The 15,267-nt window shown below is 42.1% G+C and overlaps 1 protein-coding gene across 2 annotated transcripts; it reads right to left on the bottom strand.

Moving 5' to 3' along the window:
• Window positions 1–5,201: 5,201 nt before the first annotated feature.
• Window positions 5,202–12,505, bottom strand: LOC137372554 (toll-like receptor 2). 2 transcript variants are annotated; one of them, XM_068036468.1, is made up of 2 exons: window positions 12,332–12,505; window positions 5,202–7,990 (listed from the first exon to the last, which is right to left on the bottom strand). In XM_068036468.1, exon 2 carries the CDS (start codon window positions 7,975–7,977, stop codon window positions 5,494–5,496), a length of 2,484 nt encoding a protein of 827 aa, XP_067892569.1. In that variant the 5' UTR covers window positions 7,978–7,990; window positions 12,332–12,505; the 3' UTR covers window positions 5,202–5,493. The 2 variants fall into 2 exon arrangements, with proteins under 2 accessions (XP_067892569.1, XP_067892570.1); XM_068036469.1 differs by having other exon boundaries at window positions 12,447–12,492.
• Between the last annotated feature and the right edge of the window lie 2,762 nt (window positions 12,506–15,267).

Here is a 15,267-nt window from a genome sequence, read left to right on the forward strand (position 1 = left end):
ATTCTAAACTGCTCCCAATCCTCAGGTTTGCTGCTTGTTCTGGCCATTTTATATTTCTCATCCTTGGATCTAATACTATCCCGAATTTCTTTTGTAAGCCACGGTTGAGCCACCCTTTCTGTTTTATTTTTGCGCCAGACAGGAATGAACAATTGTTGTAATTCATCCATGTGCTCCTTCAATGCTAGCCATTGCCTATCCACTGTCAACCCTTTTAGTAACGTTCCCTAATCTATCATAGCCAACTCGTGCCTCATACCTTCATAGTTTCCTTTATTTAGATTCAGGACCCTAGTCTTGGAATCAACTCTCTCACTCTCCATCTTAATGAAGAATTCTATCATGTTATGGTCGCTCTTCCCCAAGGGACCCCGCACAACAAGATTGTTAACTAATACTTTCTCATAACACAATACCCAGTCTAGGATGGCCTGTTCTCTAGTTGGTTCCTTAACGTATTGGTCCAAAAAAACATCACATACGCACTCCAGGAATTCCTCCTCTACAGTATTATTGCTAATTTGGTTTGCCCAATCTATATGTAGTTTAAAGTTGCGCATAATTACAGTTGCACCCTTATTGCATGCATCTCTAATTTCCTGTTTAGTGCCATCCTCTACATCACCACTGCTGTTTGGGGGTCTATATACAACCCCCACCAACATCTCCTGCCCCTTGGTGTTTCTTAGCTCCACCCATACAGATTCCACATCAGGATTCTCTGAGCTAATAAATTTTCTCATTATTGTATTGATTTCCTCTTTTACTAACAACACTACTCCACCTCCTTTCCCTTTTTGCCTGTCCTTCCTAAATATTGAATACCCTTGGATGTTCAGTTCCCATCTTTGGTCACCCTGCAGCCACGTCTCTGTAATCGCAACTATATTGTATCCATTTACATATATTTGCGCGGTTAATTCACCTACCTTATTGCGAATACTCCGCGCATTGAGACACAATGCCTTTAACCTTGTCTTTTTAACATTGTTAGTCATCTTAGCATTATTTCGCACTATGGCCCTATTTGTTTCTTGCCCTTGATTTCTATGCCTTCCACTTTTGTCCTTTTGTTTCCTGTCTTTCATTTCTATCCTTGTTTCCTCCTCCTCAGTCTCCCCACTCAGTTTCCCATCCCCCTGCCATTCTAGTTTAAACCCTCCCCAACAGCACTAGCAAACGCCCCTGCGAGGACATCGGTTCTGGTCCTTCCTGGGTGTAACCTGTCCCGCTTGTACAGGTCCCACCTTCCCCAGAACCAGTCCCGATGTCCCAGGAATCTAAGCCCCTCCCTCCTGCACCATTTCTCCAGACACGCATTCATCTGTTCCTATACTCTCTAACACGTGGCACAGGAAGTAATCCTGTGATTATTACCTTTGAGGTCCTGCTTCTTAAAATTTAGCTCCTAACTCCTTAAATTCATCATGCAGGACCTCATCCCTTTTTCTACCTATGTCGTTGGTACAGACATGTACCATGACCACTGGCTGTTCACCCTCCCCCTTCAGAATGTCTGGCAGCCGCTCCGAGACATCCTTGACCCTAGCACCAGGGAGGCAACATACCATCCTGGAGTCTCGTTTGCAGCCACAGAAACGCTTGTCTGTTCCCCTTACAATTGAATCTCCTATCACTATGGGTCTCCTAGTCATTTTCCGCCCCCACTGTGCAGCAGAGCCATCTGTGACGCCACGAACTTGACTGTTGCTCCTTTCCCCTGGGAGGCCATCCCCCCCCCAACAGTATCCAAAGCAGTATATCTGTTTGAGAGGGGGATGGCCAAGGGGACTCCTGCACTACCTGTCTGCACCTACTACTCCGCCTGGTGGTCACCCATCCCTTTTCTGCCTTTGCAGCCATTACCTGCGGTGTGACCACCCCGCTAAACGTGCTATCCACGATGTCCTCAGCATCATGGATGCTCCACAGTAAATCCACCCACAGCTCCAGCTCTGTAATGCGGATAGCATGGTCGTCAGGGACACTGGAAACGTCCCTGATTTCCCACATAGCGCAGGAGGAGTATATCACGGGTGCGAGCTCTCCTGCCATGACTTACCTTTAGATTAATTAGTTACTCCCTTTAAAAAATACAATTACACTCAGGGCCTTGTTCTACTCCAAACACTACCCGCTACAATCTAAAGTCCTTAATAAATTACACTAATTAAAAAAAACACACTTACCTTATCACTTATAAAGTAAGTTTAAAAAAAAAAGGATCTTTCCCCTAATTTGTTAAGCTATTACCAGACACTAACAGCTGTTACTCACCAACCACTCACCTTGCAGCTTTCCTGTGATGTCACTGATGACTTTTTTTTTCAAACTCCGGTGCACCTAGACTGCTCTCAATTTTCTTTCAATTTAATATATTGTATTCGCTGCTCACAAGGTGGTCTCCTCTACACCGGGGAGACCAAATGCAGATTGGGTGATCACTTTGTGGAATACCTCCATTCAGTCTGGAAGTGTGATCCTGAGCTTCCAGTCACCTGTCATTTTAATTCTCCACCTTGCTCTCACTCTGACCTTTCCGTCCTTGGCCTGCTGCAAAGTTCCAATGAAGCTCAATACCAGCTCAAGGAACAGCACCTCATCTTTCAACTTTGCACTTAACAGCTTCTGGACTCAACATTGAGTTCAACAATTTTAGTTTGGAACCTCTGCTCCCATTTTGTTTTCTTTTTCTTTGCTGGTTTGTTTTTTTCTCTCATTTCTCTCTTATTTACTTGATTTTGCTTTTGGACAGAAGCTTTCAAGAACTGTCATTCACATCTCCTCCAGACACATCTTCGGTTTCTTTGCTTGTCCCATTACCACTCCCTTTGGTCTTGCACCTTTTGCCATTTAATCTCTCCTGGCCTCCACCCTTCCTTTTTGTTCTTCTCCCTCTTCCCCTTTTCACACACTCAAAACCTATTACATTTCTATCTTTTCCCAGTTCTGATGAAAGGTCACAGACCTGAAACATTAACTCTGTTTCTCGCTCCACAGATGTTGCCATACCTGCTGAGTATTACCAGCATTTTCGGGTGCCAGATGCCGTTGCTGGGGACGCATAGGCCACCCCTACACTTCAGCGAGGGTGGGCGCTCCACCCCCACTAATTAAATGAATCCCTGCACGAAAAACCGCGGGGGGTCCTCAGTGGCCCTTCCGTGTCAGAAGACCGCCGAGCTGAAAGCACGCTGCTGAGGAACGTGGCACGTGATTAAAAGTCAGTCCACAGATATGTATAATATAGAAGTTTATTCTTAATAACTTGAGCCTATGCACATTTGTTGCACTTTGTTAAAAATATAAGGCTGGCATTTCATCCTTGGCTGTATCAATTTGGAGCGTGAAATTTAAATTGGACCCCATGTGAACTTTAGCCATATTTTTGATTCTTTTAAGAATGAGAAAAGCCCCAGTGCTGTTGCTAAGCTGAGTGCAAGGCACAGTTAGCTGAATACTGAACACTATAGATACCTGTCTGACATCAGCCTCTATGGAAACTGTTGCTCAAGTGTTTTTTGTGACGAGAACTAGTGCCCTTTTTTAGAATGTTCCATCTGTGGGAATGGAGACGTGCAAGTGATTTGTAAATGTCAAGTGGAGGAGGGAGGAATGTATTAATGAAATTGTTTAGAAAGGGTAGAGCAAAGGTGAGTAGATCAGTTACTCAGTTGAAAAAGTTCTTGTTGGTTTTCTGCTTTTACATCTGGAGGGCCTCTGTACATGACTCTAATCTGTTCAGAAAAGTTCTATGCTCAGCAATTACCACCTGTGTGTTTACTGTGAATTAAAATTGGAGACAATACAATTAAATCCAAATGATTATGAAGATGTCAGAAATTAAACAGAAAATAAATTGAGAAATGGAAACCATTGTTGCAAAGAGGAAAATGAATTCTAAAAAGCTCATTAAATGACCAATTTATATATTTTTAAAAATTCATTCATGGGATGTGGGTGTCGCTGGCAAGGCCAGCATTTATTGCCCATACCTTTCTTTTTAACAGCTTGCTTTAAATACTTTCATTGCTTCTGTATATAGTTATTATTTTTTGTATGCTAATTGTAATAAAGTGAGATTGATTCTAATCGAAGGGCAATTTTCACTATTTACCAATAGTCTTCATTACAGGATATTCCATCAGTTGGGAGTAGAGGCAGCCCTTCACACCATTCTTGCGAAAATATCCATAATGTGGAATTTCCAAAGTTGAACTAATTTGTATTTTACCCAAGTATATGAGAGCGGGGGAAAAGGGGAAACGTTGACTGGGAGTCATTGAAATACACATTTGATCTGTTTCGTAGCAGAGATAACTGATTGTTCAGCAACGAAAATTGCAATTGCATGTATATAAAGATAGATAATGCAGTAGTTTAGCAAGAACTATACATAGTCTTCTGCCTTCCCCCATATCCTAAGATAGGGTATAATTACAACAACAAAGATCAAACAATTGAAGGATGAAGCGTGCTTCTATGGGCAACTGTGTTCTCCAGTGTATAGGTGTACAGACAAGGCAGCTAAGTGGGAGGTGTAACTGGACACCAGTCACCCAAAATTTTGCCTGGTATGTGTAATTTGATCCAGTCTGTGGCAGTAAGGCTAGAGACAGGCAAAGCAACATTCAAGCTCTGCTTGACAACGCAGAGATAGTTATCAACATATAGTGGCATGGCAGGCACAACCGCTCAGAATTCAGACAATGTCGTGTTAGCACTCTGAGTTCAGATGGCGCACAGTGTTAACACTTCCAGGCTTCAGACAATGCACTGGATCAACAGTCTTCACAGTTCAGAAAACACATAGTGCAAATGTTCCCAGTCTCAGACAATACACAGCATTAACAGCCCCCAGGTCCTAACATTGGAAGTGATAGCATATGGTGCTAATGTTACAGTTGCGAACACTGCATGAATGTTAACAAACGCGGCCACAGAAAGAACTGATCTAGTTTGCTGACTAGAATAGTCATCTGGTTTCTTATTTTATTTCTTTGAGGAAGCAGCTGAACGAGTTTATGCTATTATCTGAAGAACTTATGCCAACTGTTACTAGTCAGTATGGGCACACTCCTGCACTGAGAGAATGCCTAATATAGACCTGAAATTTGATTGAAAGGTGGAGAGAACTTCAATTAGCAGCTTGTGGACAATAACATCCAACTATCTTAGGTAAAATATAGTTTATTGTTGCAGGAGAATCCTATTAAAAGTGAAAGCATACACCAATTTTTATTTTTGATAAGTACAGTAAAATAACATTTTATGTAAAATTCCCCTCACTTCAGACATTTAGTTGCTACTTGATCTCTTCTAAACATCACTGTAACTTCTTAAATCATTGCTGGGAGAAAATCCAAATAGAGACAAATTTAGCACCAATATCATACAGATATAAAGCAAAGTTACTAAATTTAATAAAACACAAGTTTTGTAGTCTCAATGCCCAATAATGCGTATGTTTATCTGTATATAATGTTCAGGGACCTAATCAGGTCCTTGGATAATCTCTTGCAGATTTACTTGTGAACTGCATGAATGAAAATCCAAATTCAGGACAGCTTTCAACCTTTTCCAAAAGAAGCCTTGTTGAAACTCATTCTGAGGCCACTCCAAGTAAGTGTTGCTGTTCATCAGTTTCCTTAGTTTGCAAAATCGATCTGGAATGGAATTCTTTGGAATAGGTTCTAACAGGAGCAAGATAAGACAGTCCTTTTTTTCATCAAATACTTGTTGGTGCGCAAAGAATAATTCATAGTGGCACCACTCACTTTGCACAAAGTGTTTTGATAGTATAAATATGGTTTTGTAGCTTTTTGATATACAGTCAATGATATTGGTAATTATTGACTTTCCAGGTTTGAAGTCTCTTTCATGGATGCAGATCCGGTATGGTGGCTCATTATTTTCTAACTGTACCAACAATTTGTTCTTCACCCATGAAGAGTCATGTTCACTGTATGAAATAAAAGCATTGTACTCAAAATTTTTCTCAACTGGGTTGACATCTAGACTTCTTTTAGCTTTAAGCCAGAGCCAGAGCGTGCGGATGTACCAGGCAACATTATACTTTATACACAGCACAACACACACAGCTACTAAAACCGCTACACATGCCAAAAGGACACCAACAAATAAGGGAATTTTGCACTCAATGGGAGAAAATTTCAGGAATTTGATAACTTGACCCTTGAATTTTCGTGGGCTGTCACATTGATACTGGTCTGGCCAATCAAGAATCACTACGTTTGTCTGTTGAACATAATTAGAGACTGACTGAATTGCACAGAAGCATTCTAAAGGGTTATTACTGAATTTGAGCTCCATTAAACTTAAGGAATTTAATGAGTTTGTGTTTATGTTATTAATTTTATTCTGGTCTATGTGCAAGATCTTCAGCGTGTGACCCACTGGAATCTCAGGAAAAGACACTATGATGTTTGCTGTCAAAAAAACTTTGCGGAGGTTTCTCAGCCCTTTGAGATTTGGAACAGTGGTGATGGAATTGTAACTCAAGTCTAGTGATTCTAGTGATTCTGGCAAGCAGCCAAACACATTTCCTTCCAGGTTATTGTGTGAAAAATTGATATGTGTCACAGTCTGAGGCCATGTGCAGGTCAGTCCCTTGTGTAGTACAAGACCATTATGAGTAGCACTTATACAAGACAAGCTCTCCATTTTAGATATCAACGTACTAAATTTTTGTAGATTTGAGAATTGGTTCTTGTTTAGTATGAGTGTATTAAGATTGGGGAAAGGAGCTGAACATTTTTCAGGAATAAAGCTGAATTCTTGAAGCAAGTTGGAAGATATGTCCAAATATCTTAAATAAGTCATAACTTCTGATACCATACATGGGACATAGAACAAATTCCCCTTTATTATCATTAACTCTGTCAGTTGTGCAAATATATTAAGAAAATATTCAAGTGAGTAAAATCGGTAGAAATTTGGATTTTCTACATTAATTATGTGAAGTTTGCGCAAACTAATCTGGTCAGATGATATAGGCAGTATTTCCCACTTGCCAATGCCATCCATTATAATAGTGTTCAAAAATAATTCTTTTATGTTTGAGCCGAGAACACTGTTAAAAAAATGAGTGGTCAAAGAATCATCGATGGTAATATTCTGCAAAACTAGTGTCAAGATATTCAATTTCTTCAGAGGGAAAAAGAAATCTACATTTCTTCCACTTTTTACTAAATCAGAGTTTAGAATTTCTAATGTAGTAGTCGTCATTGGAATATCCTTGAAAATATTGATCATTAATTGTGCTTTCTGCCCAAATTGTAAATCTAAAGAAAGCTTTTCTACATTCTGTAGGACATTAAGTGTTCCAGGTTCATATACTTGCAGGTTTCCAGTAATCAAATAGACCTCCTTAAGTGGGATTCCACCAAGTGCAGATAAGGAGCTGGACTTCAAGGAAGAAACACGAGTGTTTCCAAAGCGTAGAGAATGCAGTTTCTGTAATTTGTTGATCTCTGCTCCAAAGTCAGCTGTATCAAACATGTTGTTGGTGATATCAAGGTGTGTTAGTGACTGGAAATGGTTAAATGGCAAGACTGAAATATCATGCAAAAAATTATTTGAAAGATCCAGATACTGTAGTTCTGAATTTTTTGCAAATGATCCAGGTTCTATCACAGTGATGTGATTAAACTGAAGGAAAAGTTTTTTCAGTTTGGTAAGATTCTGGAAACTCTGATGTTGAATTATTGTGACGTTGTTGTAAGATAGATCTAACATCTCTATGTCTGGCCCCAAGATGCAAGGAGAAAGTGGATATCCAATTCTTGAACAATTCACTAAAAAAGTATCTATCCTCTTTGGTGTTGCACAACAACCAGTCATGAATAGAGAGCTTGTCAATACAGCAACCGTTCCCAGGAGTGTCATCTTGGCCCTAATGTCTGTAAAGAAAATTTGGTTTCCAAGTAGCAACTCCTTTATTAGCACAATGACCATTTTCAAATATGTCCTGTCAAAAGAACAGATATGAATGATGAAAATATTGCCTAGGTCTCAATATTCAGTACAATCCCTATTACGCTTAAAAAACATTGAGACACCTGCCACCCAAACTACAATAAGTTACATCACTACAAGGTATATCTTTTGGTTTCAGAGTCCTACATTTTAGGTGGCTGTGCATTTGGCCCTATAATAATTGCAAGTGGATACAAGGTTGCTGAAATATGACAATTAAGTGTTTTGGATGGTTTTAGCTACGAATTAAACATAGAAAACATAGAAACATAAAAAAATTACAGCACAGAAGGAGCCCATTCAGCCCATCATGTCTATGCTGACTGAAAAAGTGCTATCCAGCCTAATTCCACTTTCCACCTTTTTGTTTATAGCCCTTTAGGTTACAGTACTTCAACTGCATATTCAAGTATTTTCTAAATACAAGGAGGATTTCTGCCTCTAAGACGTTTTCGGGCATAGAATTCCAGACCCCTACCACCCTCTGGGTGAAGACTTTCCTCCTCAATTCCCTTCCAATCGTTTCACCTTATCTGAAATCTATGCCCCCTGGTACTGATGTCTCTGCTTAGGGAATTTAGCACTCTATCTCGGCCTCTGATAATTCTATACACCTCAAATAAATCTTCTCTCAGCCTTGTCTGTTCCAAAGAAAACAACCCCAGTCTGTCCAACCTTTCCTTATAGCTAAAACTCTCCAGTCCTTGCAACATCCTTGTAAATCTCTTCTGCACCATCTCCTATGTGATCACAGCCTTCCTGTAATACGGCGACCAGAACTGTACGCAGTACTCTATCTGTGGCCTAACTAGTGTTTTATACTGTTCCAACGTAACTTCACTATTCTTATATTCTATGCCTTGGCTTTCTTAACCACTTCATGGATCTGTGAGAGAAGCAAAGAGAGAGTATGAAAAGAGATTGACAGCTAATATAAAAGGGAATTCAAAAGTCTTCTATGGGCATAGTAATAGTAAAAGGGTGGTGAAAGGAGGAATGGAGCTGATTAGGGACCAAAAAGCCCATTTACACATGGAGGCAAGGGGCATAACTGAGGTTTAAATAAATACATTGCATCTGTCTTTACAAAGGAAGATGATGTGTGCAAGTCATGGTGAAAGAGGAGATAATTCAGACACTTGAGGGTTTAAAATTGATAAAGGAGAAGTTATTAGACAGGCTCGCTACACTTAAGGCTGATAAGGCACCGGGACTGGATGGAATGCATCCAAGAATACGGAGGGAAGAGAGAGTGGAAACTGCAGAGGTACTGACCATAATTTTCTAGTCTTCCTTCAATTCAGGGGTGGTGCTAGAGGAATGGGGAATTGCAAATGTTTACACCATTTTTTTGAACAAGGATGCAAGATAAGTCCAGGAACTACAGGTCAGTCAGTTTAACTTAGGTGGTAGGGAAGCTTCTAGAAATGATATGCGGGACAAAATTAATAGTCACTTGAGCAAATGTGCGTTATTTACAGAAAGCCAGCATGGAATTTTGAAGGGCAAATCATGTTTCACTAACTTTCTGGAGTTTTTTGATGAGGTAACAGAAAAGGTTTATCAGGGCAATGCTGTTGATGTTGTGGTGTACATGGACTTCCAAAAAGCAATTGATAAAGTGCCACACAATAGACATGTGAACAACATTCTAGCTCATGGAATAAAAGGGACAGTAGCAACATGGATACAAAATTGGCTAAGTGACAGAAAACAGAGTGTAGTGGTTAATGGATGTTTTTTTGGACTGGAGGATGCTTTGTAGTGGAGTTCCCCAAGGGTCGGTGTTAGGACCATTGCTGTTCCTGATATCTAGTAATGACCTAGAGCTTGGTGTACAGGGCACAATTTCAAAATTTGCAGATGATATAAAACTTGGAAACATTGTGAACTGTGAGGAGGATAGTGCAGAACTTCAAGAGAACAAAGACAGGTTGGTGGAATGGGCAGAAAAGTGGCTGATGAAATTTAAGGCAGAGAAGTGTGAAGTGATTCATTTTGGTAGGAAGAACACAGAGAGACAATATAAACTATAAGATACAATTCTAAAGGGGGTACAGGAGCAGAGAGGCCTGGGTGTATATGTGCATAGATCATGGAAGGTGGCAGGACAGGTTGAAAGAGCAGTTAATAGAGCATACAGTATCCTAGGCTTCATTAGTAGAGGAATAGAGTACAAAAGCAAGGAAGTTATGTTTAACTTGTTTAGAACACTGGTTCAGCCTCAATTGTTGTATTGTGTCCAGTTCTGAAAGAAGCGAAGGCATTGGAGAGAGTGCAAAAAAGATTCAGGAGAATGGTTCCAGGGATGAGGAACTTCAGTTAGATGGATAGATTGGAGAAGTTGGGACTATTTTCTTTAGAGAAGAGAAGGCTGCATGGAGATTTGATAGAGGTATTCAAAATCATGAGGGGACTGGACAGGGTAGAAAGGGAAAAACTGTTCCCATTGGTGGAGGGATCAAGAATGAGAGGGCATGGATTTAAGGTAATTCGCAAAAGCAGCAATAGTGACATGAAGAAAATCTTTTTCACGTAGCTAGTGGTTAGGATCTGGAATGCGCTGCCTGAGAGTGTGGTGGAAGCAGGTTCAATCGAGGCATTCAAGAGGGAATTGAATTGTTATCTGAAAAGGAAGAATGTGCAGGGCTATGGGGAGAAGGCCGGGCAATGGCACTAGGTAAAGAGAACTTTCGGAGAGCCAGCGCAGACACGACTGGCCGAATGGGCTCCTTCTGTGCTGCAACAATTTTCTGATTCTGTGGACATGAACTCCAAGGTCTCTGTTCCTGTACACTTCTCAGTATTCTACCATATAATGTATATCTCATCGCCATGTTTGCCCTCCTCCAAATTACCTCACACTTCTCCCGATTGAATTTTATTTGCCACTTTTCTGCCCACATAAGCAGTTTCTGAAGTATTGAGATCTCGGTATCTGACATAAGTTGCTTTTTTTTGCCTTATCTTATAAAAGTGCAGAGATTTTATTTAACTTTATTAAATTATTTTGAACAAATTAATTTAAGTACATATGCATAGATCAAATAAATTGATTTCATGACATTGTACTTGCCTCAAGAACTCTACTTTAGAATGAACAGTAAATTATTAATGGTGCAACATCAAAGTCTTATTATATATACATACATAAAGTTCATTCACATAATTTCTGACTGCAGAGATGAAGGTCCATAGCTTTTATAGCCTTACCAGGCTGAGAATCAAATGAGTGCCATAAATCAGATTGAGGGCCACTGTGCTATTTTTCAGTATCATGGCTTCGCCAAGAAAACGAGTGTAAATCCAGGAATTTTGTGATCGCCATTACCTTGAGTGTGGATGGAGCTATGATTAATCTTTCACAGTTTTGGCGGGCGGCTCAAAAGATCCAAGAAATTACAGGGCAGTGGGACGAATGCCATAATTTCATTATAACTTATGGAATAATTTGCTATCCTTTGCACTGGAACACAAACCCAATATTGTAGATGTACTGTTCAAATGATGCAAGCCTGCAGGAAATTCTGGGCTATTGACTTTAATAACTTGAGGATTTAACCATAACTCCCACTTTCTACTTAACAGGAAGTAGTGCCAGAGTGGGATGGCTGTGCACCTTCAGTGTTGACCTGGTTTTCTTCTTCTGCTACCACTCCACATGGACAGTTTTTTGTGCTTCCATTTCTAATCCACTTACTCTCCCTTTGTTATTCACACATTCTCTGTATCTCAAACATCTTTAGTTTTTAGCATTATGCCTCCCGTTGTCTCGATGTCAAGGTATCACTTCAGCCATTTATTCATCTCCTGTTTTCGACTTAAGCACTTGGAATCATATTTGCGCCAACTCCGTGAAAGCGTGAAAGTCCCACTCCCCTCCTCTTTACCACAGCCCTGCAAATTTTTCCTTTTCAGGTATATATTCAATTCCCTTTTAAAAGTCGCTATTGAATATGCTTCCACCAGGCAGTGTTTTACAAATTATTTTATTTCTTCACTTGTGTTTTTCCTCCTCATTCCATTTGTTCTGTTACTTTTTAAACACTTTTCGTCTGTGATTTCTTCCAGTTCGTTGACTGGTGCAGCCACCTGAAACAGATGCTGCCTTTGCATTTACACAATATGGAAACAGTTTACCTGCTAGGCACAACATCGTGGGCCGAAGGGCCTGTACTGTGCTGTACTGTTCTATGTTCTATGTTACACCTGACTGCAGAATTACAAAATCTACACTGTTCATCTAACAAAAAGAAAAAAAGTTGGCTGCTGGTTGGCAACTACCCTGCAGCGCAAAATCTCTTTTAAAAAAAACTACTTTTACCAACGTTACCTTTCCGACCTTCTACTTCACTTAAGTTGCTCAAGTCGGGATACAATTTCTTGGTATCGCTGTAACTTCAATTTCCGCTTCTGTTTTCAGCAGTCGGCAATCGACTCCCACCCACCTTGCACTATCGGAGCTGTTCCCACACACACCGCTGTAAAAGAATCCACCCGATGCTGCTATTTCTCTATTATCCTGTTACATACCGTTTGCACCAGCGAGTCCGGAAGCTGACGGATGAGCAGCACTTCATAAAATCAGGAGGACCCGCCTTGTGTGGCTTGCACCCAATTACAAATTAACACTATTTTACAAGCAACTACAGAGCTCAGCAAAACGCTTGGGCGTTAGAACATGTTAGAACAAACTTTAATACCTGGTTTTCGATAACTCTATGTAAATCAGTTTTACCTGTGATAGTTGGTTTGATGCACAGCCATACGTCACCTTCCTCTCCTTCTCCTGGAATTGTACTGTACAGAATGAGACCATTCGACCCATCCTGCCCGTGCTGGGTCTTTTGAAAGAGCTACCCAATTAGTTCCACTCTCCTGTTGTTTCCCATATCCCTGCAATTTTTGCCCTTTCAAGTATTTATCCAATTCCCTTTTGATATGAGGATTGAATCTGCTTCCACCAACCTTTCAGACAGCGCATTCCAGATCGTAACTTGTTGGGTTAAAAAAAACTCATCTCCCCGTTTGGTTCTTTTACCAATTACCTTGAATCTGTGTTAAATCTGCGAAATGTTAATTATAAATTGACAATTGGTTTATAAACCTCATCAGTGCCATATTTAATCTCTATCAGGTCAGAGCTCTTTACAAAAACTATGGCCGGGATTTTGTGTGGCCCCGCTGAGGCGGGCAGGCGGGTGATGTGGGGCGGGGGTGCAGGGCACGGATAATCGCGGTGGGGTCAGGGGTCGGAGACCCCGTCACCTCCCCATCTCCAAGCGACCTTCCCGGGGGCAGGATTGGCTGACGATGGCCTTCCCGCCCAGAGGCCAATTGAAACCCTTAAGTGGCCTATTAATGACCAATTACGGGTGTCTTTCCGCTGCCGTTGGGATCTTACCAGCGGCGGGGGACCTCTGCCTTGCGGTGAGGACACCTTGTAACATGAGGCACCCTCCCTGCGGGCTTGGAGGGAGGGTCCTTCCTCCATGGGCAATTTGTGACCCACAGAGGATCCCTGCCAGGAACCTGTTTACCCCCCCTCCCCCCCCAGGACTCCCCTCCCTCTGGACTACACGATCACCTCTCACCCCCTCACTGGGGACTTCCAGACAGGCCCTGGGACCCCACCTCACTCACCTTAGTTGCAAGTTTCCAATGCTGGGCCTGGGTCCGAGGCCTCTGTAGTATTGGCAGTGGCCACCGCTCCCGTTGGCGTCTTTAAAGGGATGGGGTTCCCAGCTTCTAAAACTGTGATTTAAAAAGACCGGAAGATCACTCGGAGTGGGGGGAGCACGACGAGGCAGAGGCGGCAATTCCCCCGTCTTTTCAGCCTGGTGCCGGGAGCCCCGCCTCTAGCACAAAGTCCAGCCCTATATTCCTGCATTTGAAAATGCTTTACAAAAAACTTTTCAAAAAAATCCTAACTGTTATCAGTTCAACAACAGAGGGTCATATTTACCAGCCTAGTATCTCTGGTTTGTTGTGAATGAGGCAGTTTCTGTTCGCAGGGGGGTGGGGGGGGGGGGGGGGGGGTGGGTGGTGGGGGGTGGCGGAGGCGGTATTCTATTTTGAGTAACAGTTCTGTAGATAAAACCTTTCTAAAATTGGGCATGACTAACTACCATTAATTTATTCAAAACAGGTGGCTTGTCTTTCTTTTCTCTCAGTCTTCTCACAGAATCCAGGATCACTGAATTTACTTTGTTCATTTTGACAGTGAGGATGACTGGGGATGTGGAGTGAGACACGAAAGTAGAACACCACCAGTCATAGTAATGTCAGTGATAGAGCAGAAAGAGATTCACAGAGATGGAGAGAATGAGGGACAGAGAGAGGCAGAGCAAGGAAGAATAAGACAGGGAGTCAGATATAGGCTAAATTTTGGTGCCGCTGGTGGCACTGGAAGCGAGTGCTGCTTGTGCACAAGCAATGACGTGGCGGCTGACCAATTAACTGAAAGGGGGTGAGGGGCCCATCCAATTAACAATTGGAGAGGGGCAATGAGGTGCCAATGGTGGCATTAGCTGACTCAAAGGCAGGTGTTGGCACCATATTTAAGGGACTGCCAGCCCTGCACGCTCTGCTGCATTGTTTGAAGTGCTTGCATGAGCAGCATTGTAGAAGACCCCTCCACCTGACCAACATTGCAGAAGACCCTGACGGAGCAGATTGGGAGACTGCTGCAATCATGACAGAGGGAACACTCCAGGTAGTCCCATGGTTTAGCAGTACCTCCCTGCAGGTTCTCCTCCAGGCTGCAAGCGCAAGATGGGAGGTCCTCTTCCCAAGGGAAGGGAAGAGACTGCCTGTCTGACCAAGCAAGCCTGGATGGAGATTGCAGAGGAGATCAGCAGTGTGGGGTAACCCCCCCCCAAACATGGCTGCAATGCTACAAATGGGTCAATGACCTTCACTCTGCCACGGTGAGTTCTCCAGACCGTTTTCCTCTTTGGGGCTTGCATGTGGCAATGTGAGAGAGTGTGCAAGGTGGGAAGGGACTGATGTCTGTGCCGACCATCAGCCACCCATTTATACTAATCCTACACTAATCCCATATTCCTACCACATCCCCACCTGTCCCTATATTTCCCTACCACCTACCTATACTAGGGGCAATTTATAATGGCCAACTATCAACCTGCAAGTCTTTGGCATGTGGGAGGAAACCGGAGCACCCGGAGGAAACCCACGCAGACACAGGGAGAACTTGCAAACTCCGCACAGGCAGTACCCAGAATCAAACCCGGGTCCCTGGAGCTGTGA

Source organism: Heterodontus francisci, chromosome 8 (genome assembly GCF_036365525.1).
Source record: "Heterodontus francisci isolate sHetFra1 chromosome 8, sHetFra1.hap1, whole genome shotgun sequence".
In the NCBI taxonomy this organism is placed as follows: Eukaryota; Metazoa; Chordata; class Chondrichthyes; order Heterodontiformes; family Heterodontidae; genus Heterodontus; species Heterodontus francisci.

What these genes read in the sequence shown, in the direction of transcription:
- LOC137372554 (XM_068036468.1), bottom strand. Translation starts at nt 7,977, where the DNA reads ATGGTCATTGTGCTAATAAAGGAGTTGCTACTTGGAAACCAAATTTTC.